At 52.1% G+C, this 26541-nt stretch overlaps 2 protein-coding genes across 2 annotated transcripts; one reads left to right on the forward strand and one right to left on the reverse strand.

The window, feature by feature from the left end:
• Positions 1-421: 421 nt before the first annotated feature.
• Positions 422-4784, forward strand: TMEM86A (transmembrane protein 86A). The gene is made up of 3 exons (XM_019714968.2): positions 422-602; positions 2688-2952; positions 3296-4784. The coding sequence occupies exons 1-3, from the start codon at positions 582-584 to the stop codon at positions 3730-3732; spliced, it is 723 nt and encodes a 240-aa protein (XP_019570527.1). The 5' UTR covers positions 422-581; the 3' UTR covers positions 3733-4784.
• IGSF22 (immunoglobulin superfamily member 22) lies at positions 4711-26472 on the reverse strand. The gene is made up of 23 exons (XM_074336116.1): positions 25855-26472; positions 24493-24623; positions 21721-21852; positions 21320-21456; positions 20055-20154; positions 19929-19968; positions 19548-19722; positions 18794-18907; positions 18104-18266; positions 17202-17474; positions 16017-16301; positions 15265-15389; positions 15037-15178; positions 14586-14882; positions 13233-13535; positions 12094-12267; positions 11747-11875; positions 10823-11119; positions 10271-10359; positions 9889-10081; positions 8893-9192; positions 7495-7824; positions 4711-6173 (listed from the first exon to the last, which is right to left on the reverse strand). The coding sequence occupies exons 2-23, from the start codon at positions 24596-24598 to the stop codon at positions 6103-6105; spliced, it is 3975 nt and encodes a 1324-aa protein (XP_074192217.1). The 5' UTR covers positions 24599-24623; positions 25855-26472; the 3' UTR covers positions 4711-6102.
• Between the last annotated feature and the right edge of the window lie 69 nt (positions 26473-26541).

Raw genomic sequence — 26541 nt, forward strand, 5'->3', positions numbered from 1 at the left:
AGTATGGATCTATGGGCTGCTGTGTACCTATTTATGTCCCTCCTTTCATGTTGAAAGTTATGTTTCTGCTGACCACTGTGTGTCCATCTTGGATGTGTGTGTGTACACAGTGAAGGTTGTGGGTCTGGTGTCCTTGTGGACTGAATATTCAAAAGCTTAAGGGAACATGTCTTTGTCTTTTATCCCCTTATGTATGTAGCCGTGTGTCCAGGACAGGAATGTTTGTCTCTCAACCAGGCTCGGTCCTCATCCAGGGATTGGGGTATCCGTCACGTTCTTGGATGCCTGTGGCATTGCTTTCCCTGGAGGCCACGCCTTCCGCCCCCTGGGAACAGAAGCCCCTAGGACCTGGAGGGCGTTTCCAGCAGGCCCCGCCTCGCCCCCACTGCAGCCCGCTCATTGGCCATGTCTGTGGTGACGTCGTGGGGATCGCAGACAGAAACCCCAGCGCACCGCACGCGGGAGGTATTGTCCGTCACCCCGGGCTTTGTTACGTTGTCGTCTTCTCACCCGGCTACTGCCGCGTACTGGCCGCTGCAGCCTGGAGAGGGGTGTCAGCTGCTGCAGCCGTCGCCGCCGCCATGGTGTCCCCGGTCACCGTGGTGAGTGAACGAGCAAGCGAGCGAGCCAGTGTGTGGCGCGGCCGGAGCCCACCGGCCTGGGGACGAGGGTGCTGCCAGCCAAGCCACTGGGGGCCGAGGAAGGGCAGAGGTCCCTCGGCGGCCGGCGATTGCTGTCAAGGCCCCCGGCTCTTCAGACCAGCGATGCCCTTCCTCCTCGCGCCCCCCGTCCACCCTCCCGCCCTCGGGAGGGAGGGACACAGTGGGCACGTGACTCGGAAGCGTGACTTTGTTGATCTCTGTGCGTCTGCCGCGGTCGACCGGGTAGCTGCTGGGCAGGAGAGAGCGGCGGGTTCTGCGTGGGAAGACCACAGGGAGGCGTGGGAGAGGGCGAGGGAGAGCAGGAGGGTGACTGGGACCTCCTGGGAATCCTGTCCCAAATTCGTTTCCTCTGCTTCCTCATTTTATAAACAAGTCTGGGGCGGAGGAGGGTACGCCCCTGAGTATAAGCATCGTTGGTAACGCGCTGTAGGAAGAGGGGTGATTCTCTATTGACACCTCTTCTTTCTCAGACTTTCGCAAGTCGAATTTTTGTGTCTTCCCCACCCTTCGGTCAAGTGCAGCCTTCTCTATGACTGTCAACGTCTCCCCAGCTACTACTGCCTATTTCTTCTAGGTAATATGGGGCTAGGGGAGGGGTTGATGCTTCCAGCGACTGGCAGGTGGATACTAGGGAGACCTGGGGACTATGGGGGCTGTGTGTCTCCTTCAGTCTCCTCCTCTGCCCATGCTCTGCCCTGCCCAGCTTGGATGGGGTATCTCCAGAGGAAGGGACTTAGTCATCTCTTCTCCCTGCTCTGGTCCCAGCAGAGCAAGGCAGGCTTAGACCCTGGGCCCACCCACCTTCCTCTTCCCAGTCTCCATCACAGTCTGATCAATCCCCAGGTAGCTGGTGTCTGGGAGTCTGAGTGTGTCCCCAGAGCTCTGTGCTGGACAGTTCACCCAGCTGGATGCACAATCACTTTGGGCAGTGTGGGTACACAGGGCACCTCAGCTGCTCTGAATGGCCTTCAGAGACCCCGTACCAGAAAGAAGCCCAAGGAAAGGGGTTTCAGGTGATCAGTTATTCAGAATATCAGCAGCAGCCCCCTCCCTCAGCTTGGAGAGTGCCTGCAGTGACCTTGGACACAACCTTTCTTTAGCCACCCTCCCCCTAATCTGGCTGAGACCAAGTCAGCTGCTCTAACTTCCCCCTTTCAGTTCTCCGTCTCCTCCCAGCCTCTCTGCTGGCTTCAGATCAAAAGCTGGGGGCAGAACCTCCACTCCTTCCTGCCTCTCTTTCTCGTGTGCTTTGAGTTGCTCCTGTTCTCGGGGACATGAGACTGACTGACATGTCCCTCCAATCCCCAGATCCCTGCAATTCCTGGCATGTCAGGGGTAGTTTTCTTGCTCCCAACTCATGGGTCCATTTCTTTAGCCAGCATCCCTAACTCCTCTCCTTGTCCTGGATGGTTACTGTGAGGCTGGGGCAGCTGGAGTGGAGGCTGAGGAGTAGACTGGCCAAGGAGAAAGCCTATGGGGGCAGAGGTGGTTGGCAGTGCCCCACCTCACACATTCCTGGCACTCACCTTGGTGTTGCCAGGGCCCTAAGCCTGTACCCTGGCCCCACTGCTGAGGATCACGAGTTGGCCAGTTGTAGTGTGTCTGTGGTTTGCTGCTGACTATACTCCATTCCAGACAGCTGGGGGCTGATGCTGCCAGAGGGGCTAAAGGGACTTTGGGGCGGGAGAGGGGGGGCAGAAGGCAGAAGCATTGGGTTGCAGGAGGAGACATTATCCCAAGGTCTGTTTTCTGCCCAGTGAATGACCATTCTGGGCCTGCCCCAGGACCAAGAATGGACATGGCCAGCAGGTATAGTGGAACCCGGCCCCTGCCTAATCAATTAAGCATCAGGGTGGTGATGGGCTTGTTTACATTCTCCTGGCTGGTTGGGGCAGGCCAAACTGGTTTGTGTGTCAATCCGCCCCACTCGGGAGTTGGGCCTGTCTCTAGGATGGATGTCTGAGCTCTCCTATGGGCTTCTGAACTCCCAGGTTCTGAGTGCTGCCCTTGTCCTATGTTCTCCAGGTGAAGAGTGAGGGACCCAAGCTGGTGCCCTTCTTCAAGGCCACCTGCGTGTATTTTGTGCTCTGGCTGCCCACATCCAACCCATCGTGGGTCAGCGCCCTCATCAAGTGCCTGCCCATCTTCTGCCTCTGGCTCTTCCTTCTGGCCCACGGCCTAGGATTCCTGCTGGCCCACCCCAGTGCCACCCGAATCTTTGTGGGGCTCGTCTTCTCCGCCCTAGGTGATGCCTTCCTCATCTGGCAGGACCAGGGCTACTTTGAATACGGTCAGTTGCTGCAGTAGCTACTTGGGGTTGGGGGTTAGAGGGTGCAAGGGGGCCAAAGATTTGGGAGGTTTTGAACAAGAATATGGGGAATCTGAAGGGTTCTGAGACCAAGAACTGTGGGGCCCCTGTTGGAGGATGACCTTGCAGGTGATCTGGTGGTCAGTGCTAGAGTTCCTCAGGGGAGTGTGTGGGGGGGTGTCTTTACCTTTGGGGATTTCTTCCCCCCCATTACTCCTCAAACAAAGCTCCTGGGTTATCCCAAGCACTCCACTCCCACCTCAGCCTCATTACTTGTTACTTACCTGAGCCTGCCCTCAGCACCCCCCCATTCTCTTACTCCCAGGTCTACTGATGTTTGCTGTGACCCACATGCTCTACGCCTCAGCCTTTGGCATGAGGCCACTGGCTCTTCGGACAGGTGTGGTGATGGCAGTGCTGTCGGGCCTGTCCTATGCCTTCCTCTACCCAGGCCTTTCGGGTGCCTTCACCTACCTGGTGGGGGTCTACGTGGCCATTATCAGCTTCATGGGCTGGCGGGCAATAGCAGGGCTACGGCTGGTTGGAGCAGCCTGGCGCTGGACTGAGCTGGCGGCGGGCAGTGGTGCACTGCTCTTTATCATCTCAGACCTGACCATCGCCCTCAATAAGTTCTGCTTCCCCGTGCCCTACTCGCGGGCACTCATCATGTCCACTTACTATGCCGCCCAGATGCTCATTGCCCTGTCAGCTGTTGAGAGCCGGGATCCAGTGGAAGACTACAGATTGAGCAAGGCCAACTGAGGGGCTGGTGTCTGGTCACCCCTCTCTCCCCCTGGGACTGGGGTCCAGAACCTGGTAAACGGCAAAAGCTGTACTGATGGTTGCAGTACCAGCCTGGGGCAGCAGGTACCACCTGGAAAATGTACAAGTTTGAGGGGGTGAGCAGGAAAGCATCTCTCTAGCAAAGCTAGTAGTCCAGGACAATGTGGAGAGCTAAAATGAGCTAAACGAATGCCCCACGCTGGAGCCCGAAGTAGACATGTCCCCACCTCTGCCCCAGCGGGACTGTCAGAGCTCCTCTGGAGGGTGACGGTGCTTGCTTTCTTGGCCTCTCCCTACTTCTACTAGATGGAAGAGTCTGACTGACCCACTCCCACTCTTTCTGCTCTGTGTAGAATTGAGGGGGAGAGGAGAAATCAGTGCCAAGGCTTGAAGCCCCTGTCGTAGGCCCCTAGTTGGGAAGATTAGATGAGGGTGGACAGGCTCCCTTTCCCTCATCTATCCTTGTTACTTGAACAATCTCAATCTCTCTGTGGTAGGTGAGAATGTGAAGGGGTTTATGTCCAGGTAGGCAAGAGAGGGGCTGGGAACTTGAGCTATTAAGTATTCAAGGTGGTCCCATCTCTCTCAAAGGCCAGCCCGGAGCTCAGGCCCCACATCGCCACCCTGAGACTCTGTCCCCAGGGCTAGGGTGAACCATGCCAAAGGAAGGGGCCAGCCTGTGTGTGTGTGTGTGTAAGTCTGTGTTTGTGCAATCTGTCTCCCAGCCTGTCTTTCTCTGCCATCTGTCTTCGTTCTGCTGTTTGTTAAAGTCTTATAGGGAGAGGCCTCAGGGAGCTGCTGAAGGGGTGCTGAGCCTGGCTGAGAGAGCTGGGAGCTCCCCCCCCCCCTTAATGCTTTCCTCCATGACACTCCTGCACTGCAAGCAAGAAGAGGGGGCTCCAAAGACACTCTAGGGTCCTAAGACCCGAGGCACATTCAATGCAAGAGGAGCAAGGATTGGACAACTCCATCCTTTATTGCTCATGTGAAAAAACAATAAAAACCATGGGCTGTTGGCTGCCCTGTCTGTCTGTCTGTCTGTGTAGTACGTGCCTGTCCTGGAGAGGAGGGGGTGGGAACGTGGAGCCAGGGCCTTGGATGTCCTCACAGCTTGGGTCACAGTCCTGGCCAGTGCATCTTGGCGCCAGGCTGGCTCCCTGGCTCTGGTAACACTGTACTGGTTGGAGTGGGTCTCACTTGACCGGTCACGTGTGTGTGGGTGAGGATGTAGTTCAGGAGGATGGGGGATGGGTAGTAGTTGCCACTGTCCACATTTGTCCTTGATGCACTGGCCTGTGCACCAAGTTCCCCAGTGTCCTCCTGCTGCCCACCTCCTCCCTAACCCCAGACCTGCTGCCTGCTCCGACACAATCCAGATTCCCTTCCAGCATCTCCTCTCTCCTTGGACTCTGGGCTCAGTTGAACAGATGGGAGGAATGGGATTAGACTGGGTGATTCATACTTTGGATGTGAAGCCCTGGCAGAATAATGTGTCCCCCCCACTCCAGGGACATTTGCATCTTAATGGGCAGTGCCCTGACCCAGAATTTGAAAGGGAAGCCTTGGGTGGTGGTGAATATGCCATTAGTAGAGGGGTTGCACAGTTGCGGGGATGTGATAGGAGACTCATAGTCCCATGTGGGTGTTGGATGAATCAGTGATTTTCAAACAAGGATTTTTTTTTTTTTTACAGAAATCCCTGGTAGGAAATAGAAAAAGAATCAGTAGAGGAAGGAGGCTCAAAGACCCCTATCTTTTGTTTCAAGTCCAGTAGCTTAGGATTTTTTTTAAAAAAGGAAGGATTCTGCTGCAAAACCTAAGTTTGAAAGTCAGAGCTGGATGACTAATCCTTTTTAGCTCTGAGATGCTCTAGTCCTCAAAGAGTGGGAACCCTACATGCGTAAGAGGCAAGGTCCTGATCCCATCAAACCCTGAACTCTTGACGACAGACCTGCCCGGTCTAAAGAAATGGGACAGAGCAGGATGGGGAGAAGGATGAATCTGGCGACACTTGCCCATCCATGCCCTGAGAGGAGAGAAGGCAAGTCAAGGCCCAGTCAAAGGGGAGCTGGTCACTCCCCATGCAGGTGGGTTTGGACCAGGCTCTGAGCTCTGGGTTCTGTGCCTCCCCATCCCACGCCCATTTCCAACTCCTTGGTCCAGGCTGTACACCACCCTCAGGAATAGGCGAGGGTGAGCTCAGTCAGTTTATTGTCCCATCCCTTCACTGGATGTTTACATTGACAAGCACCACAGAGCAAAGTGGGCTTCCCTCATGGGGACCATGCCCGAGACAGGCCAAGAAGCCCCACGTCACAACATCCACCTGAGGCTGGGATGGGCTGGAGCTCACATAAGGTACTTTGATTTCTTCTGCAGACTCTCCGTGACTGATGCTAGAATTGACTTGTCATCTTTATCTGAAAGAGCAAAACAAGTATTAGTGTTAATGGTGCTAGGAGCAAGGGAGACTTCATACAGCTGGACCTGTAGTTACTATGCAGGAACCAGGGGCTAGACCCTGCCTGGGACCCTCCTCCCCTGGGGCTGGCATGGCTCCAGTCCCAGTCTCCCGAGATCAGGTGAGTGTGTGGGGCAAGAGCTGCCAGTTATTGAGCATTTAATATTTGCCAGGCAATATTTGCCTTGTGCCGGGCACTTCCATGCACTATCTCATTGAAGCCACAGAACAGCCCTGAGAAGTAGAGGAGAAAACAGATTTAGTGTGGCTTGCCAAGGTCACACGGCTGGTCAATGGTGGAGCCAGGACCCTGGACCCATGTGCTTACAACCAGAATTAAGTGGTCAGGGATCTCGCTATCGACTGAAAGCTGGATGTCTCCCACAGCACCTTCCCTGGCCTAGTTCTGTCACACAGTTTAGCAGTAGCCACTCTGAAGGCTTCACCTCAGTGCCAGACACGTAGCTGAGTACCTGGGAGACAGAGCAACAGGACATGGTCCTTTCCCCAAGGAAAGGTATCTATACCACGATGAAAAATGTCTGTCACCACGGTGACGATGGACACTGATGGAGTGCCATGGAGAGTTCAGGGAGTGGCAGGGGATGTGGCTGGAGAGGGAGTTGGGGTGAGGGAGGGGCCTTGTTGGTTGGGATTTTAGCAAGAGGATCATGGGAAAGCTAGGAGGGAGTGTAAGCAAGAGGGAGCAAGGCAGGTCAGCATGGCCTTGAGAGTTCATGCTACCAGCTGTGTGGGCATGAAGACAGTACACTGTGTAGGCAGGACTAAAATATTTCCCCTCCATGTGTACACATGAGCAGAAACATGGCACAAATGTGCAGAGGGAGAGCGTTCACTAGGTTCCCCTCCATCCTCCCCGCATTTGTGCCTCCCATCTGGCCAAGACCAGTAGTTTTCAATCTTGAATCACTTGCAAAAATTTGTAAACATCAAGATTCCTTCCAGGACCCTGCCAGAGAGATTGTGGTTGGTGAATCTGGTTTAGGCCTGATCACCAGTGTCGTTTTCAAGGCAAGTCTAGGTCCAGCAAAGGTTGCAAACCACAATCTGCCAAGGGCTTGCAAACCTCCACATCTGCAGGGGCCAGGCACATAACAAATGACATTGAGGATGGAGAGTGTTTATACCACCTGATGGCAGATTAAATAAAAGTTGCCAGCCATGCAAAGAGAGTCAACAGCCCACGGGACTGCCATTTTGTGCCTCTGCCCCAGATGGGATGCAGCCCGCCTCCTGCCCCCATGCCATGGCACCCTCACCATAGACGGTGAGCGTGCAGCTGCTGCGGTCCTTGCCCAGCTCGTTCTCCACCAGCACGCTGTACTCGCCACTGTCTTTGAGTGTGCAGGTGGGGATGACAATTGTGCATACGCCACTGGTGGAGTTGTACCAGAACTTGGAGTTGGCTGTGATGTTGACTTCGCCCTTGTAGAGGGTCACAGTGGGCCGCGGGTTCCCAAGGAAGGCACAGGTCATGGTGCAGTCCTGGCCGCGCAGCACTGTGTGTGGCTTGAGCGGGGTCAGGAAGCGAGGCGCGTGGCGCCAGTCCTTCTTCTGGTATGGCTTCAGCTTGGAGCTCAGGTCCTCGACTGCATGGGCGGGATGCAGAGGCTGTTAGCACCCCCAGGTCCCTACCTGTCACCCACTATCTTAGAGCTTGGAAGGCACCCCACGAGACCCAGCTCGTGGAACCCCAATGACCTGGGTTAGATTCCCAGATGCCATCAACTCTGGAGCCTTTTCACTGGTTCCTAAAGTTCCCCTTCTGCCACTCTCCCACCCCCCTTGCCACTTCAGGGTTCCCCGAGCTAAGCCAGGTCCACGGGATTTTACGCTTTCCCAGACCCTAGAGTCCTAGACTTCTTTCCAGCCACCAGCTTCCCAGACCTGAGATGTTATTCAACTTTTAACTCTCCCTCCAAGCTTTCCTTGATGTCATCCCAGCCTCCTTGGTCTCAGTTCTCTCCTATTTAGCCCCTCATTTCACATTTCCTGACACTGGCCCCACCCCTGACCCCTTGCCTCCAGGGTTCCTGGACGTCAGTCACACCTGCTCCCTACCTGTTAGAGACCCTTCCCAGTGAGGGTCTTAGAGACCCCCTTGGCTCAGAGAGGACCACATTTCAGCACCACACCCCCCAGTCCATCCGGCCCTCCACTGTCACTCCACCCCCAAGGGCACCTCCCCACCTCCATCTTAGCCCCACCCCTCAGGGTACCCCAAAGGTATCTTCTCTAGGTTTCCTGACCTCTGACTTTTCCCACCAGCGACCCTGACTTTCACCCTTCCACCTCAATGGTCCTCTGATTTTACCTGAAGTCTTGGGTACCCCCAGCAACTCTTTTTTTTAAAATAGATTTTATTGGGGAATACTGGGGAACAGTGTGTTTCTCTGGGGCCTATCAGCTCCAAGTAGTTGTCCTTCAATCTAGTTGTGGAGGGCACAGCTCAGCTCCAAGTCCAGTTGCCGTTTTCAATCTTTAGTTGCAGGGGGCACAGCCCACCGTCCCATGCGGGGATTGAACCGGCAACTTTGTTGAGAGCTTGCGCTCTAACCAACTGAGCCATCTCGCCATCTCATCCCCGGCAACTCTTATATCATCCCCAGCATCAGGGATCCCAGATGTAACCTGAACCCCCAAATACCCTGACTCACTCTTGTCCTTGTTGACGAGCCAAGTATCCTTGGAGTCGAGCGGGTCACTGTCACCAATTTCATTCCGGGCCAGCACTCGGAAGTAGTACTTCCTGCCAGGGAGCAAGCCAGTAACCGTGTACTTGTTGCTGAAGACGCGCTCTGCAGCTGTGAACCAGGTGGCAGTGCTGGCATCCCGTTTCAAGATGACGTAATGGGCCTCACCATCCTCCTGCACGTCAGGGCTGTGGTTCCAGGTCAGAGTCACCGTATTTGGGACCTCCTCAAACAGCTGTAGGTTTGTGGGTGGCCGCGGTATATCTGGAACAGTCGGAAGGTCCATCACCACCCCAAGGGACCTGAAGTATTGTGCCCCCACCCCAGCCACCTGCCAAGCCCTTTGAGTCTCAGGCAGCTGGCTTCTTGGGAATCAAAAAGAACTGTTAATGAAGTATAGCGCTGCTATGTACTAGCCCTGTGAACTTAGGCAAGTCACTTATCTTTTCTGAGACCCAATTCCTTATTTGCAAAAATAGGGCTAGCAATAACTATCATAGAAATGTTGGGTAAAATGCCTGGCATGTAGAAACTTCAATAAAAGTTCATCCCTTCATCCTTTGGGGGTTTAGGGCTTTATTTAAAGCTTCCAGCCCTAAGAGGTCACCCTGATTTTTAATGAATTCATCTCCATCTGTCCCTCCTGCCTGTCACCGGTTCTCTCTGCTCTCTTTTTCCGACCTACTCTGCATATGTCCCAAAGCTCACCAGATATGACTGCAGAAACCGAAACAAGGGCTTGGTCCTAGTTCAGTGCCCCTGGGGCTTCAGCACAGTGAGAACATGTGAAAACCCACCCCATGAAGGCAAAGGCTAATGAAGTCTTACTTTGTGGTGCCAGAGAAGCCTTTACGACCTTAAGGCAGGACTTGATAGTAGCAGGAACTCAAGCAGCAGTGGGGAACTATATTTTGGGGAGTGTGCAGGGATGCTCCTCGAGGCCCCTGCCCACTGTCATACCTGCCACTCGCACATGGATGTCATAGTGTGCCTCTCCAAACTCATTCTGGAGCAAGATGCGGTACACCCCGGAGTCGGAGCGCTTGGTGCTATTGATGAGGAACTGGGAGTAGTTTTTGCCTTTGGTGATGGCTTCCCTGCCCTTGGTGGGAATGCCATCTCTCTGCCAGATCACGTTGGGTGGTGGTGAGCCCTGGTGGTGACAAGAGATGGCACCAGGGGTCACCAAACTGGTATTTGGGGGCAGGCCCTCCCCCCCAATGTTGAGGAGGAGTCTCCTGCCAGGCTGTAGTGCCAGAGATCGGGCGAGGGGCAGAGTCAGAAGCAGCAGCCATCTTGGCTGAGTGGTGGGCATTTGGGGCCAGGGTCAAGAATGACTCACGGAGAAGGCGGCATGGATGCAGAGGGCTGTCCCAGCACGAACCACCATGTGACTCTTCAGCCGGGCACTGAGATCAAACTTGGGGGCAGCTGAGATGGAGGAAACAGAGATGGGGGAATGGACCTCTCTTTCCAGAAGATCAGCTTTAAGCTTCCCCTCCAAAGCCTTTCCCAACCTCTCCTCCTTCATGTCCCTGTTATAGGACATACAGGTATTAACAGCCTTGATTCACTGTGAAGCATTTGTTTTCTCATTTGTCTCCCTCTACTGGTATATAAAACGCTTGAGGGCAGGTCCAGTGTCTTATTTGTTTCTATATCCCTCACGCTTCCCTTGGCATGCAGTAGATACTATTTGGCACATAATCAATGTTTTTTGTGTTTTTGGCAGGGAAGCTCCTGGGGGTGACCCCTGGCTCTGTCCAGGCACAGCAAGTTTGGATGACTTTTTCTTAATCACAGTAACACCCAATTTCTCCCTGGGGGGTGAGGGGGGGAAGGTTTGGAAGCTAGGACGTTGGGGCACACACCTCAGCCCTCTCTGTGTCCTCACCTGGTGGTGGCATAGCACGGACCCCGTCATCCAACTCCACAGGCTCCCCAACCCCAGCCTCGTTCACAGCCCGGATTCGGAAGAAGTATTTCTGCCTCTCAGTGAGGCCTCCCACCGTGTAGCAGGTCCCTGAGATGGGGATCTTCGTGCACTTGGACCACTCCTTGGTGTCTTCAGCCCGCATCTCCAGGATGTAGCCAGAGGGCGGGTCTCCCTCTGCAGGCTCCCGCCAGGCCAGGGAGATGCTGGAGTTGGAGGAATCAGACACGTGCAGACCCTGCACCAGGCCTGGGGGTTCTGGGGTGCAATACACATCCAGTCAGCCCCCGAAACCCATCTCCACTAACTCCACACCAGTTCTCACACTCAATAACCCTGAAACCCTCCAACTTCACCACTTCTACCTCCAACTCCCATTAGTTAACACCCTCGATATCCAACCTGGCACACTCCCCAAATTCAATTCTCTTACTGACTCAATACTTTCACCCTTGGAGTCAATACCCTCCAAATTCAACTTACCCTACACATTCAACCCCTCTGTATTCAACACCCCAGCCCTTAACCCATCCATCTCTACCATATCCTTTCCCATGCAGTATCCCCACCTCACCTCCTAAACACAACGCCCTCCATACCTGTACTTCATCCTCAAACAACTCTACTAACTCAACTACTACTAGAAATAGTCAAAGTGTGATAAACAACTGATTTCCACCCTGCCTCCTCACGGTCCCTGGCACTCAACCTTTATTTGCTGGCTTTTCCAGGTCTGAATCCTGTCCCTCCAACAGGCTGGGAGCTCCCAGAAAAGTGAAGACTTTTGACCCCCCTCCTGTTAGACTTTCCCAGAAAAGACGTCTTCTCTCTCTACCTTGAATGGCTAATTCTACTATGTATGGTGCCTGGCAGCCCCAAACTCACTGACAGGGTCTTTGGCCACCACTGAGTTGGATGGTATACTGGGATGTCCGGGGCCTGCCTTATTCACAGCTATAACTCGGAATTCATATTCTGTATCCTCCAGGAGACCATCCACTGTGCACTTGGTGCCTGAAATGGGAATTTGAGGGGTTATGAGGCCCAGAGGCCCATGCGGTGGGAGACCATAGACTGAGGGGACATAGAAGAGAGGGTCATGGGATACTGTTAAACTCCTCAATGGAGTTGGGGGAGGGAGTATGTTCAGAGCAGCAGGGGTCCACCCAGCATGGGTCCACCCAGCAAAGTCTCCCTCAGTCCCTCCTGGGTTTCTGTCCCTAGAAACTCACCCTGGATGGGGTCCTTGTTGACTGGCACCCACAAGTTACTGCCTTTCTTCCTCCGCTCCACAATGTAGCCGAGCACTGGGGCTCCCCCATCCTGGGTGGGGGCATTCCATGTGATGGTCACGGCCTCTTTGGTCACGTCAGTCACTTGAGGCTGGGAGGCAAGACCAGGGGGCTCTGTAGGGATGGAGAGAGGACAACGGTTAGGAGAGAGAGCATGAAGACACTCGCCCATCCCATGCTGACTTCTCACCCCCTCTTTAAAAAAAAACACCTTAAACCCATGATGCTTAGATCAAATGAAGTGGGAAGGAAAAAAAACAACACCAACAATTAGTGTCTAGGTCCTACATCCCGATATTTTAATTTATTTGGCCTGGGGTGAAAGCAAGGCACTAGCATTTTTAAAAAGATGTTGATTTTAATGATTCAGAATCACTGACTTAAACCTTCCAACCTGTGTCACCCCTAATGCCCTAGTTCTTAATGTACTTTCTTGACACATTGGGACATGAGACCAGCTGGGAGTAGTGTAGAAAGTAATTAATTAGTACCATGTTTCCCCAAAAATAAGACCCAGCTGGGCAATCTGCTCTAATGCATCTTTTGGAGCAAAAATTAATATAAGACCCGGTCTTATATTATATTGTATAAGACCCAGTCTTATATTATAGTAAAATAAGACAGGGTCTTATATTAATTTTGGCTCCAAAAGATGTATCAGAACTGATTGGCTAGGTCTTATTTTTGGGGAAACACAGTAATCATAATTAAAATATTGATATTGTCCAGGGTTTTCTTCGGAATAAATTTAGCATGGTTTCAAGGTTATCCCTCAAGTAACATCTCTCACTTGGATTCGCGATGATTTCTGGAATGGAGAAACAAGTGGAGTCAGTTCCCTGGAGTTGTGCACAGTTCTGGGTACACACAGGAGTATCTTGTGCATGTGTTCTCACTGGAAAAAGCTGAGAATTCCTGCCCCAAACGATGTTGTGCTCTTGCTCTGAAATCCATCTATCTCATGGGGCAGCTAGAGAAATGACCTTGTGTAGTTCCCTACAGACCAGCATTCCTCACTGGCTGCAGGCCCCCATCCTGCCCCCTGAGTTCCCCACTGACCACGGGGCTATCTCACTGACCAATAGGATTTCCTGCAAACACTTCGTCTGTCTCCAGCGGATCGCTCACTCCTTCTGAATTGACCGCCAGGATACGAAACTGGTAGGCTTTGCCCTCCTCCACTTTGTTGGTAGAGAACGTGGTGACTTTGCTGTCCACTTCGCCTATTTTGACCCAGGACTTCTTGCCGACTGCCCTCCGTTCCACTATGAACTGGGTCACAGGCCGTCCACCGTTGTCCTTTGGAGCCTTCCATTTCATCTGCACACAATTACCCGAGAGCTCCAGGAACTCCACCCGGCCCTGGGGAGGCTTGGGACGGTCTGAGGACAGAAGATAGCATCAGTGCAGGGCTTTGCAGCAAAGGAGCAGAGGGCTTCATCCCACTCGCGGGAGGTCCAGCCAGACTGGGACATAGCTAGATTCTGAGCTGCCTGGATCCTTTCTCTGTGTCTGCTGCCCTTCCTTCTAAGACTTGTCCAAAGAGTTCGATCCTCGCCCCCCTGAGACTCCTGCTTGCCTAGGAATGGGTGAACTGGAGACCTGCGGGGCCCCTTCCTCTGCCGATCCCCTCCTTGTCCTCTTCCAGACAAGATCTCCCCATTTTCTGAGCTTCCAGAACTCCAGTGCTTTCTGGTATTACAGTCTGCCTTATGTTATAATTACATGTCTACCAGTTTTCATCCCTTTTGGGTTGAAGGACTGCTGGGGATACTTCATTTCTGTGTCCCCAGTACTGAGAACACAGGAGGTGCTTAGTCTTGCTGCTGAATTGAACTGAAACTCAAATCTCCCCACCCCACAGCTTGATGGAGATGCAAATGGAGGAGGTAATGATGGTGTGTGTGTGTTACAGGTCGAATATTATTAGTTCACGAAGGCCAGCTTCTCATCTCTTTCCTTAACCTTATGTTCAGACCCATCCCAAATCCCATTCCCCACATTATACCATCTTTTCCTCAACCTCATTTTATCCTCGATCCGATCTCTCCCCTCCCCCACTCCATTTCACTTCGAACCCCAGTACTCTTTGCAACCAACCTCACTTTCATCCCTAAATCCCATCTTTCTTTCACCCCATTTTCACCTTATTTCCAACCATGTCCTCATCTCTAAGTCAATACTTAAGTGACATTAGAAGGCGTGCTTTAAAAATCACTTGAAATAGATACTTAAAAAAGTCACCCTGTTCCGTAAGTGAAACTGAGGCTTAGGCTACCCAAGGCCACCTAGTTAGAAGTTAGGAAATGGGGCTTCTGGCTACAAAGCCAGCACTCCAATCCCATTCATAATCCAAATGACTCTGTCCCCAACTCTATCCTCTGAGCACCAGGCAGTAGGTGCGCCCAGCCCAGCCAGGGTCCTGCCCTCACCCAGCACGTTAAGGTGCACAGTGGCCGTGGCTGAGCCGTGGTCATTCTTGAGCTTGAGCAGGACAAGGCCACTGTCCTCGCGCACGCAGTTGGAAATGGTGAGCAGCGCCTGGTCTTCTCTGCGCTCCATGGACACGCGTTCTTCCTCCGTCACCTCCACGCCGTCTTTGTACCATGTCACTTTGGGCAGCGGCTTTGCCCGGAAGGGCACCTTGATGTTTGCCGTGTGGCCCACCTTCACGGTCACGGGGTGCGCGGCCAACGCTTCCAGTACCGATGGGTCGATGGTTGGAGGATCTGCAGGTTGGGGCGGTAGGGAAGGCTCGCCCAGCAGGGATGGGGGAGGGGTCGAGGGGATGGAGGTAGAGGCCACGGGGGTGGGGGAGGGGCTACACGCATGTGGGCGGGGCAGGCGTGGTCGAGGTTTCTCTACAGTGGGGGGCGACCTTACCTGCAACGAATACCGAGGCTTCACTCTCTGCGCCCTTTGCCCGGAAAGTGTACTTGCCCTCGTGCTCCGGGCCCATATTGGGAAAGATGAGCTTGTGCACCGCGCCCTGCTTCACGATCTGCACGCCAGGCAAATCCGTGATCTGGGGGCCAAGGGGTGGGCGTGAGTGTGAGTGTTTCCCGCTGGCCCCCTTCCTCCTCGGTCCCTTTCCCTGGCCCTGCTCCCCACCTCCTTGCCATCCTTCAGCCACACGCCTTCCACCTTCTCGTCGTTCAGTACTACGCACAGCTCCGCGGGGCTCCCGGTGGCCGCGTGCACGTCGGACATCCCGCTCTTCACCGTGGCCAGACGCTCTAGGGAGAAAGGGAGCAGAGGCTTTGGGAAGAGCCAGGTGTGCTGCGTCTATCAAAATTATTTGTGGTGAGCAGGAGGTTTGGAAATGGTCAGTGGGCAATTGGGGAATGGTCAGTGTGGGGATGGGAGCTAATAGGTGAGGGGTTGGGGGAAAATCAGGGGCCCTGGGAAATGGTGACCAGGAAGACTGGGAGATGGCTGATGGGGGGAAATGTCGATGATCATCAGAGGATGGTCAGTGGGGACTTAGGATGCTCAGTTGAAGATGGGGAACAGATGGTGGGGATGCAGGTGGTTAGTGGAGTTGAGATGCTTAGTTGTGGTTATGCTGGTCTTGGGATGCCCAGGGTTATTGGGAGTTGAGGGTGGTCAGCGTCCGTGGGGAATGGTCAGGGTCAAAGAGTGTGGGATGGTCAGTGTCTAAGAGATAGAGATGTTCAGGAGCTGGGAGATCAGAGATAGTCAGAATTTGGCAGATGAGGGCTGTTAAGAGTGAGGAGGTAGAAACCGAGCAGAGCCTGGGGGAGGGTTGGAGTCAGTAGGCGGGCTGATGAGTGTCCAGGGTAGGGCACTGTGAGGGTCGGGAGGGGGCTTGGTCAGTGGGGACTGACAGGGTGGGTGCGTACCCTCTACGGTGACCGTGGCAGTACTGACGTATTCAGTGGGGTCTCCATCCTGCATGGCCACCACGGTGTACTCGCCACCATCACTGAGCTGTGCATCGTCAATGATCAGCTCTGCGCGCTTGCCCTCATGGTTCATGCTGTACTTGGAGCTCCGCTCCAGCAGCTGCCCGTTCTTCTTCCAGCGCAGCGTCACATCCTTGGATGTCAGCTCACACTCAAGGCACGCGCGGCTCTTCTCTTTCACGCGTACATTCTTGAGGGTGCTCACAAACTTGATGGGGATGCCTGAGGACAGATAAACACTTGGACCTCCTGTATCCCTTTACTGCAGCTCTGCAGAAACACAGGGACTTGTGACATGGAGTGTGTTTGTGTGCAACATGTGACCTGTTGAGATACCGAGCAGGGAGAGTCCCAGCTCTGCCCCTTACTTGCTGCCTAACTGTATGCAATGCATTCACTAAGTCTCAGTTTCCTCATCTGTAAAATGGGATGAATGCCCCCTGGAACTCTAGCCATAATTACTTTGTCTCTCTGGTGTCTGGGCTTTTACAGATGCTGTTCCCTCTGCTGAGAATGTCTTCTCCTCTTCCTCCTTCTCTGAAAGCTGAACTACTGTTTGTTCTTCTTGGTAAAGCTTGGTTATCACCTCATCACATCCTTTCTGACACCACCAGGTGGTGCCCTTTCTTTGGGCTCCCACAGCTTCTGTGTCTCCCTCCATCACAGCAATGATAATTCCACGTCACATGTGTCAAGTGTGGTTCACATGAGTGACATGCTTCGTGGTGTAGCCACCATCATGTGCAACTCTCCACATGAGCTATATAATATTAGAATGTGAGCAGTCAAGAGTGATGTATTGTAATATATGATATGAGGGCTACAAAAGCTAATTTCTTGGCCCGTGATCTCCCAGCTGATAATAAGACCCCAATGTATCATGACTCCTTGCTTGAGAACTTTTGTACTAATTCCATTTCCACATCTGCCTCTTCCACTAGACTAGCAGTTAGTGAGGAGGAGAACTCTTGTTTCTACCCATCACAGGGCCTTGCAAAGAGGAGATGGATTGATGATGGATGGATGGATGGATGGATGGATGGATGGATGGATAGATGACTGCCCACATGGAGGTTACTGTGGCATGAAGCCCTCCCCTCAAGCTTTGACCCAACCACTCACGGTCAATAGTGAGCTGGGCCTTCTGTACCAGGTCCCCCACCTCAGCAGAGAACTCGCCGCTGTCACTGAGTCTAGCATCCTTAATCTTAAGTGTGTGGGTCAGACCATCCTCGGACACTGTGATTTCATACTTTTCATCCCTCTTCAGCTCCTTCCCATTGAACTTCCACACAAAATCGGGCACTTTCTTGGAGAGGCGGATCTCAAACACAGCTGTCTGGCGCTCTGTCACCTTCACTGGCTTCATCTCTCCCAAGAACTTCAGTGGCTCATCTGCAGCAAAAAGTAGGAGGGGCAATCACTGGGCTGCAGCTCTGTTCTCTCCTGAGGGGTGGGACGGTGAGGAGGGCATGGAGACTCAGATGTCACTGGCCACCTGTAGCCCACAGTTGGGGAAAGTATCCTTCTCTTCATTTCTCTTGTGAATCCTGGAGTCCCCTCCCATGATGTTCATATGGTCTCCTCCCCGGTAATGTTAACAGCTATTTTAAAAAGCACTTATGTAGTTTTAGACATGTGCCAGGCACTCTTCTAGCCAATTTGCACATATTAATGCATCCAATTCTCACACAGGTAGATTCTACTATTATTCACCATTTTATAGATGGTGAAACTGAGGCAAAGAGGAGTCAAATTACTTGCCCCAAATCACACAACTCGTAAGTGACAGAAGCTGGGATTTGAACCCCAGTGGTCTAACTCTAGAGATGGTGCCTTCATCGCTGTACTACACGGCCCCATGGCAGTTATTATCTCAGTCTTCTTCCTTCCACCCCACATTTCCCTCCTGCATGAATTCCCACTCCCATGCAGTCCTTTCCTGCATAGTCTTCTCTTTCAGAGCCCCATGGACCCCATCCCTGGCTAGTCCTCCTCCCTGACCCTCATGCCCACACGCATACCCAGCACTTTGAGCTCAGCACTCATCCGTTTGTCACCCACGGACAGGCTGTAGGTGCCTGCATCATTCATAGTCACGTTGGTAATAACCAGCATGTACTTGGTGCCCATCTGCTTCACATCGTACTTTCCCAGGGAGTACTGGATCCTCAGTGGTTCATTACCCTGCCCCGTGAAACAGGTAGAAAAGCTGCTGAAGCGGTTTAGGAGAAGATTTCCAGAGGTCCCCATTCCTCAAGGCCAGTCTAAGCTGGAGGGTGCCATGCCTACCTCTCTAAGCTCCCCAAACACACCCAGAGGCTCCAAAGATCTTTCTAGACTCATTATCTGGCTTGGTGTGATCCAGGGTCCCTGCTTCCCCAAGGCCTAAACTCTTAATTTGCATGATGAGTTCATTAGATGCTTTCTCTTAGCTCTTCTGTGGCCTTCAGGACTATCTAACCCAGCATTTTCAGATGGGTAGACTGAGGGAGAGAGAGAGGAAAGTAACTGTCCCAAATCAAACAGCAAAGTGGGGGAACAGCTAAGAATAGAGCCCAATTCCCACCGAGTTTCAACCATACCAGGAGGCACTCTCTTGATAGGATGGAAGACAGGATATGGCTGATGGAGAATGAGAGGGTCTGGAAAGGGAAGGGGTGCAGAGAGGAAATGCTATTGCCAGGGTGGATCCTGCCTGGGTGCTTCCCCACCTTGACCCATGTCATCTTCATATTGGCGTCCTTCAGCTCCATGATGCATTCAAAGCACACGGTGGTGTCAACCTTGGTCTCTATATCTTCCAGGGGCTTCAGAATCCGGATGGCCTAAGAGATTGAGATAACAACATGGCAGGTGTCAGGGCCACCTGAAGCCTGCCCAGTCTGTCCCCAATCCTGGAGGAGCCCCCCACGGATCTGGGGAGAAATGACTAGGCTGATTAGATGGCTGTGTTTCCCACCACCTCCTGCCACTGATTTAGGGGAAGACAGATTATGATGGGGGATGAGAAAAGCACCATCATTCATGGGACAGTCACTATAAACCTGGGCTCATTACAGAGAGTCTTGAATTCCAGTGTAGATGCTTAAGAATCCTGAGTTGGTTGACTGAATGAATGACAGCAATAACATGGAAACAAAAGAAGAAAGTATAATTTTCATTTTGCAGATGAGGAAACTGAGGTTCAGACAGACACCCAAGTTCACTGTTAATAAGGCATCAGACCTGGGATTTGAACCCAGGTCTGACTGACTCTGAAGTCCATCCGGGAGTGGTGAAGAGAGGAGAGGTAGAAGGAAGGTGATTTGAATTCCTTTCCTGCTTTTGCTGTACAGTATGCCTGTGAGTGTGTGTGTGTACAGGATGGGGAGACCTTGCCACCAGGAGACACACAGGCACTAGCACTTTTGGTAAGATCCATTCCCTGTTCTGCAGACCCCTGCCCCCCACTCCATCGGTACTGACCTCCACTTCTACTTTCTTCATCCCTTTGAGCTTTTTGAGCAGCCCCCGGAAGTCAGTGAAACCATACTCCATGCAGACCTTCTCGAAGTCCTTCTTGGGCACCTTGGACAAAATCTCCAGCATCTCTTTCTCATCTGTCACCTTCTTCTGCTTCTTCTTGGGAGCAGGGGGAGCCCTGGGAGGAGGTGGGTGCCAAGCTTGGACTCAGCGACTCCCTCTGAAGACAGAGGGAGCCTCTCCTAACTCTGAGATGCCCTCCCTACTCCATGGATTCTTGGAGCCTCGGCCATTAACTCAGGGCCCTGTTGAGAGGCCCTCGAGAAGCTCTAGCCTGGAGGATGGGGGGAGAGCACGATGGGCAGAGGAGCCTCCCAGCCTCACCTCTTCTTCAGCATCTTTTTGAAATCCATTTTATCTTGACCTGAGGACAGAGAGAGAGAGGGACAGGGTCAGACAGGGAGAGTTTGGTCCTTAAGAAGAAAGGCCAGGAGGAGGGGGCTGGCTCACTTTCTGTCACCAGCAAGGACACGGTGTAGATGGCATCTGCATGGTCATTGCTCGCAATGCACTTGTAGTTGTCAGAGTCATCCAACGTCAGTGGCTCCAGCTGGATCAGAGTCAGGCTATTAGTGGAGGAGGGGGGAGGGGACCACAGGGAGACTTTCTTCAAGATGAGAAAGGAGGGCATTTTTGGACGGTGGGGGGGAACTGAGTGTTGGGTGTATGTGTGGAGGTTTGAACAGCCTCCATGATTTGGAGGTACCAGGTAGCACTCTGTGTGACTGTTTGTAGCCGGACACGCATCAGATTCTCCCCCTCAGCTGTGAGCTCCTGGAAGACAGGGACTTCCTCTGAGCTGTCACTCTATCTGCAGTTTCTGGCACTGGGCTGAGTACTCCTATGTTAACACATATTTCCTTTTCCTGCCAGGCACTGGGCTGAGCCCCTGAGGAAACGGTGAACAAGGCTACTTTGGTGCCTGCAACAGGGCGCTTACAACCCAGGGGGCTTTCAGAGGTGCTTGCTGAAAGAATGCGTTTGTGTAAAGCGCGGCCAACAGGGGGACTCTGGGGCAGTTTGTATTGTGCTGTGGGGGGCTGATGGTCCAACAATGGGTTTTTATGAGGAGAAGGAACCAGCTTTGGTTTGTGGGGGAGAGGGGAGGCTCTTTGCCTTTCACAACGGAAGTTGGGGCTGGACCAATTGAAACAGGAGTAATTACAGGCCTAGGTCGCCCAGGGACGCCATCCCTCCTTTTCCTCAAAGGATCTGGAACCAGAGGTTGCAGAAGCTGGTTATATCAAAGGATTATCAGCTGTTGGCAAGACTTTCTGGAAGGCTCCTCTGAAGAGCCCAGGAACCCTAACCCTCATCCCTACTTTATGACCAGCCCCTCCCTCTGTCTGGGTCCACTTCAGCTCAGCTTCACTCTACCCGCTATGGTCCCACCCCTTTCTAGCCACTCCCTTAGCGCTGGTCTCTGGGTCCCTTGGTTCACTCACCTTCAGGAACACTCATTCCTTCGCTTCCATTTGTTCTGTCTTTACCCTAGCTCTGCCTTGCCCTGCCCCTAATTTTGGTCCCCTGCTCTGGGAAAGCCCCAGCTCCTGACTGCACTCTGATCCTATCCCTCCTCTAGGGCAATGACAGCCTCTTTTCCCATCTCCCAGTTCTTGGGTGGCTGTCTTGTCCGTGAGAGGCCCTGTGCTCCCCCCCTGGGTTCCCCACCTCTGGTCTCAGCGGTAACTGGAGCTCAGGCTCAGACCCCGCACCTTCAGCACATGCTCCTTGTTAATGCTGTCGTAGAACATCTTGGCAGACTCCTTGATGGGGATGCCGCTTTCCCTCTTCCAGGAGATGTTGGGCTTGGGGTTCCCGTTCACCTGGGCTCGGAACACAGCTTTATCTCCTGCAATGGGCACAGGACACGTGTGCACCTCCTAGCGTCCAGGCCGCACCTTGCGCCGGCTCCCTGCCTCCTCCCAGGGATCTCACCCCTGCCCAGGGATCTCGTCCCCGCCCGGGCAAAAGAGGAACCATTGGTCTGGCTCTGCCAGTGTTTGCGTATTGGGGGACAGTGGTGGTGGTGGTAGGGGGTGGCGGGGACACTGGGGAAGAAATGGAAGCAGCCAGGGGCCTGGGGAGATACAGGTGGGGTGGGAGGGTGACGCACCCTCAGGTGCAGTGACTGGTTGAGGCTTCTCCATGAACTCAGGGACGCTCTGGCCCTCAGGGATGTTGGAACTTCGAGTCACCAAACTGAAGAACTCTACAGTGCTTGAGGACTTCCTTGTCACGACTTCCTCTGTGGTGGCAGGGGAGAGGTCAGAATGGGCTCCCGAGACCAGAGCGCTGACCTTTTCTTGGGGGGATGGTAGAGCACTTTAGGCCAGCGCCAGCAAGACTGGCTTTGGCTAAGAAAGGAGGCCCTTAAGAAAAAAGGAACCCTCATACACTGCTGGTGGGAATGTAAATTGGTACAGTCACTATGGAAAACAGTGTGGAGGTTCCTCAAAAAATTAAGAATAGAATTACCATATGACCCAGCAACCCGAAAATTTAGAAAACATTTATCTGTAAAGATATATGTACCCCTATGTTCACTGCAACATTATTCACGGGGGCCAAGCCATAGCAACAACTGAAGTGTCCCTTCGATAGATGATTGGATAAAGAAGATGTGGTACATATATACAATGGAATATTACTCAACCATAAGAAAAGATGAAATACTGCCATTTGCAACACCATGGATGGATCTTGAGAATATGCTAAGTGAAATGAGTCAAATGGAACATGTTGAGAACCGTATGATTTAACTCATATATAGGATATAAAACTGAAAGCAAAAATGAACAAGACAAACAAACAAAAACTCAGAGACACAGACAACAGTACAGTCAGTGGTTATCAGAGGGTAAGGAGGGAGGGAGGAAGGTAGAAATGGGTAAAGGGGGTCAAATATACGGTGACAGGAAATTTGACTGCATGGTAAACACACAATGCAATATACAGATAATTACAGAACTGTACACTTGAAACCTATGTAATTTTATTAACCAATGTCAGCCCAATAAATTAATTTTAAAAATCTGAATAAAAAAAAGAAAGGAGGCCTTTAGAATGGATGGGTTATTGTATTTGGCAAATTTTAAACAGCAGGGGGAGCCAACTCCTCTCCCACCCCCTCAGTGGTCTGTCGCCCTTACTGGGCCATGGACCTGAGTCCTAATTTTCTTTTTTTAAAGAAGAAACTTCTGTTTTGGGATTTTCTTGATCACTTGTGCTTCTCTCCTGGAAGTCCTGGTCCCCCAGTAGTATTAGGAGGGGCGGGGCCTGCTCCTGCTGGTAGCTTAGCTGAGCTCTGCTGTGGGCCTTCTCCCTGCCCTTCTGTGGGTTCTGCATTCATTGCCACGGGAGTAGTGATACCTGAGTGGGAGACAGGAAACATTCCCACTCCAGTGGGACTACATATGGGAATCTCATTATCGGCAAGAGTATATTCAATATGGTAATATAATTTTATATTTGGGAAACAAAAAGTTGTTCTTTCAATAGAAACTACAATACGCAACATCTTGTTGGCTAGTGAGTTAATAATTGTTCTGACTCATGGAGCTCCTTGTGTCAGGAACTGGGCTAAGCACATTTCAGAGATTATTTTATTTAATCCTCTCAATACCCCAGTGAAGTAGGTGCATTTATTATCCCCACCAATCTGAAGGACTGAAAAGCAAAACATGTGTTAAGCAGCCTGTGGCCTGCTGTTGAATGGTGGTCAGAGGTCTCAAGCAACGTTCAGGCTGCACTGGCCTGTACACCTTTTATTTGACTTCAGCAATGTTTAAACGAAAAGTAGCCTTACATAGAAAACTTGAGAGATTTCACATAAAAATTCAGGTTTCTGGATTCTCATCTTCCCACATGGTAACATGCAGTGGGAGGTGACTACAACGGCCCCTTTAGATGAAGTATGGAGTTCACTTCCGTCTTTTTCCTGCATTTAAATTCCCTGCCTGGACCCTACTGACCAGTGGTTTTCAATTTTGGCTGCATATTAGAATCTCCGGAGAGCTTTAAAAGCAAACACCTGATTTAACAGTTGGGTGAGACCAAGGTATTGCTATTTATTTCCCTCTTGCCCCCCCTCCCCTCCCGCACTCCTGCAGCCAGCACTGAGAATCACTGCCATAATCACTTGAGTTTGCAACTTCTGGTCTCAAGTCCCAGTAATTCTATATGTTCTGCCTCACTGACAAGGAGGAGTCGGTATAGTGTGTTTATCTGGCCTTGACCTCTGTGCACAGAGTACTATCCCTCCAGGACTTTGAAGGAGGGGCAATGATGGGGAGGATGCATATTCAATATCCTGGCCTGTGACCATCTTTTAATCACTTTTCTCTAGAGACAGGACTAAAACAATCTGTTTTGCTCTGAGGCCATTTCTCAGCTTTCCCTTGGATCTGTCCTCCCCCAGGTCTGGTCCCCAAGGGATGAGATCCTGGAAGCTTAGGTCACTTGTTTATGTGTTCATCTTCTCTCCACCAGCAGCTCAAAGTCTCTGATTTCTTAAGTGGTGCAGGGTCAGCATTACTTATGTGTAGACGAGGTAGCTCCCTAACTTCCTCCATGCTGAAAATTACACCATCAGAGAGACAAGCTTTTGCCTATGGTTCTGATCACCTCAATTAAGGGTTCATCAGTTACTCACACACAGCCATGTGCTTGATTTTTCCTGCGATGTTTTCCTGGAGATCTGATCTGTGGATGAATAGCCGACTGGCTGAAGCTTTATCAAAGTACAGATTAGAAGCACAGGTTGGGAAAGGGTTCCTCTTGGGCTTCTGAAGGGCCCACTAGTCACAAAGACTGAGGCCACCCAGGGGGTGGATGTGGAGAAAGACAGGCTGCCCCTTTCCAATCCCTCCCATCCCATTCTACTTGCCTCCCGCGATCTTGGTTGTCTGAGAGAAGGTCTGCACATGGGTAGTGGAGCTGGAGAACTCCATGGACACATGTTCCTGCACCATCTGCTTATGAACGGTCGTCATGGTGACATCAGGCGTGGGCACTCACCTGGGAGGACCGGGAGAGGATGAGGCCATGAAGGATGAGGGAGGAGGAGTGAGATGCAGAGACATTGGTGTGTGTGTGTGTGTGAAGGTACAGGGGCAGGTGGACACAGGGGAGATAGCTGTGCACTGGAGAGGGTGAGGAGAGGTTGGGCAGCAATCTTCTCTCTTCTTCCCTTTGTATCTCACTTTCCCAGGCTGGTTACAGAGCCCAATAGGCCTGTCCCCCAATGAGTAATCCTAAACCATTCCAAGTTGTGGGAGGAGGACGCTGTGAGGTGTAGGTTTACCCAGTGAACTAAGTAAGGCCAGAGGGAGTTGAGGATACCTACTGACAGTGCATGGAACTAGGGAGGCAGTGCTGGAGGCTTTATCAGAAGGAAATGAAGTCGGGCCGGAGGAGGCAGTTTCTGACTAAGCCATACTGGAGCCGGCCTTGGAAGCAGCTGTGGATTTTCTTCCTGGGCCCCAGGACCCCTGGCCGTGGTGGAATGCTAAAGCCAGACCACAGCGCATTTGGACAGCTCTTTTGTTTGCGACATAGTTAAGACAGAGGTTAACTTTTTATTTCTTATACTTTTTTTTTTTAATTGGTGATTCAATCACATAGTTAAAAAATAAATAGCGGTATAAACAGGTATGTGAAGAGACTCTCTCCCGCTCCTGAGCCCGTCCATCTCCCAATACTCCCTAAACAGGTAACCACTGGTGTTCTCCAGGCTCCTTCTGGAGCTCCTTCGGGAAAATATGAATATGTCTTTGTCCTCGCCCGCTTTTTTACATGTAGCCTATCATACACAGTACTCAGCCCGTTTCTTTTTCACTTCGTAAATCTTGTGGCGATCTCTTCATACCAGTTCATAAGGTTTCCTCATTCTTGTTACTAGCTACACAGTATTTCAATGAATGGAGGTACCTGTCTAACTAGCATGGCAGTTTTTAACCCCCTTTTTTTGGTATATGAGGAAACTGATCTCTGAGAGTAATAACCTGTCTAATGTCACTCAGACTGGAATCCTAGCCTCTTGACTACCAGTCCAGTGCCCTTCCAGGGGACCCCAAAAACCCTGTTCTAAGTCAGGCAATTCAAGGCTATCCCCCCAATGATATATCTCTGCGGGGCCTGTTTCTCCCTCTGGGTTCCAAGTCCACCCCCATCCCAGCTCTGGCTGTCCCGCTCTGGGCACAGAGAGTAGCAGTCTCTGCTCTTTCTGGAGGGAAGAGGGAAGTCTTACCTTTGCGTGACCAGTCCCTCCTAACCCTCAGGTGCTGTGCTCACGGCTTTGGAGGCGCAGTTACTGCCTGGGCTGTAAACTGGCCAGTCTCCTTCTTCCTTTGCCCCAATAGTGAGGCCACCAGGAGTCACAGGTTCCTTAAATGTCTGGTCCCCTGGGGGCGATCCCTTACTCAGTCTCTGCAGCTGCCCCGCCTAGATGGCACATTGCCTTTTATTTGGGTGGTGGTGGGGAAACAGGGGATGGAGGAAATGAGACTGGAGCCAGGGCTAGAGGAAATGCTGGGGGCGGGGCTGAGGTGGTGGCCCAGGGGTACTTTACCTGTTCCCTTGTGGCAGAGATTTTGGTTCTCACTGCTGCTGGGTGGGAACTCTCTGAGCTGAAGGCTCAGGCTAGTGTATGTATGTGTGTATGTGTGCATGTACAGTCCAATGGGAAGGTCTAGAGGGTCTTCCATTTTGCATAAATCCAGGGGGGCACCATTCATGTTGCATTCTATATATGGGTCCTGCATAGCCTGAGTGACCTCACAGGACCACCCTGGGGGAGGAGAAAGAAACGTTGGCTCTCCTCCCAATTTGGGTATGAGGGTAGGAGGACCCATTCTCCTATTGGAGGGTGGCTGGAGCACATGCCCCTCCCCCTCTCCTGGGACCTCCATTTCAGCTGTTCTAGCTACTCCCTCTT

Source organism: Rhinolophus sinicus, linkage group LG06 (assembly GCF_036562045.2).
Source record: "Rhinolophus sinicus isolate RSC01 linkage group LG06, ASM3656204v1, whole genome shotgun sequence".
NCBI lineage: Eukaryota > Metazoa > Chordata > Mammalia > Chiroptera > Rhinolophidae > Rhinolophus > Rhinolophus sinicus.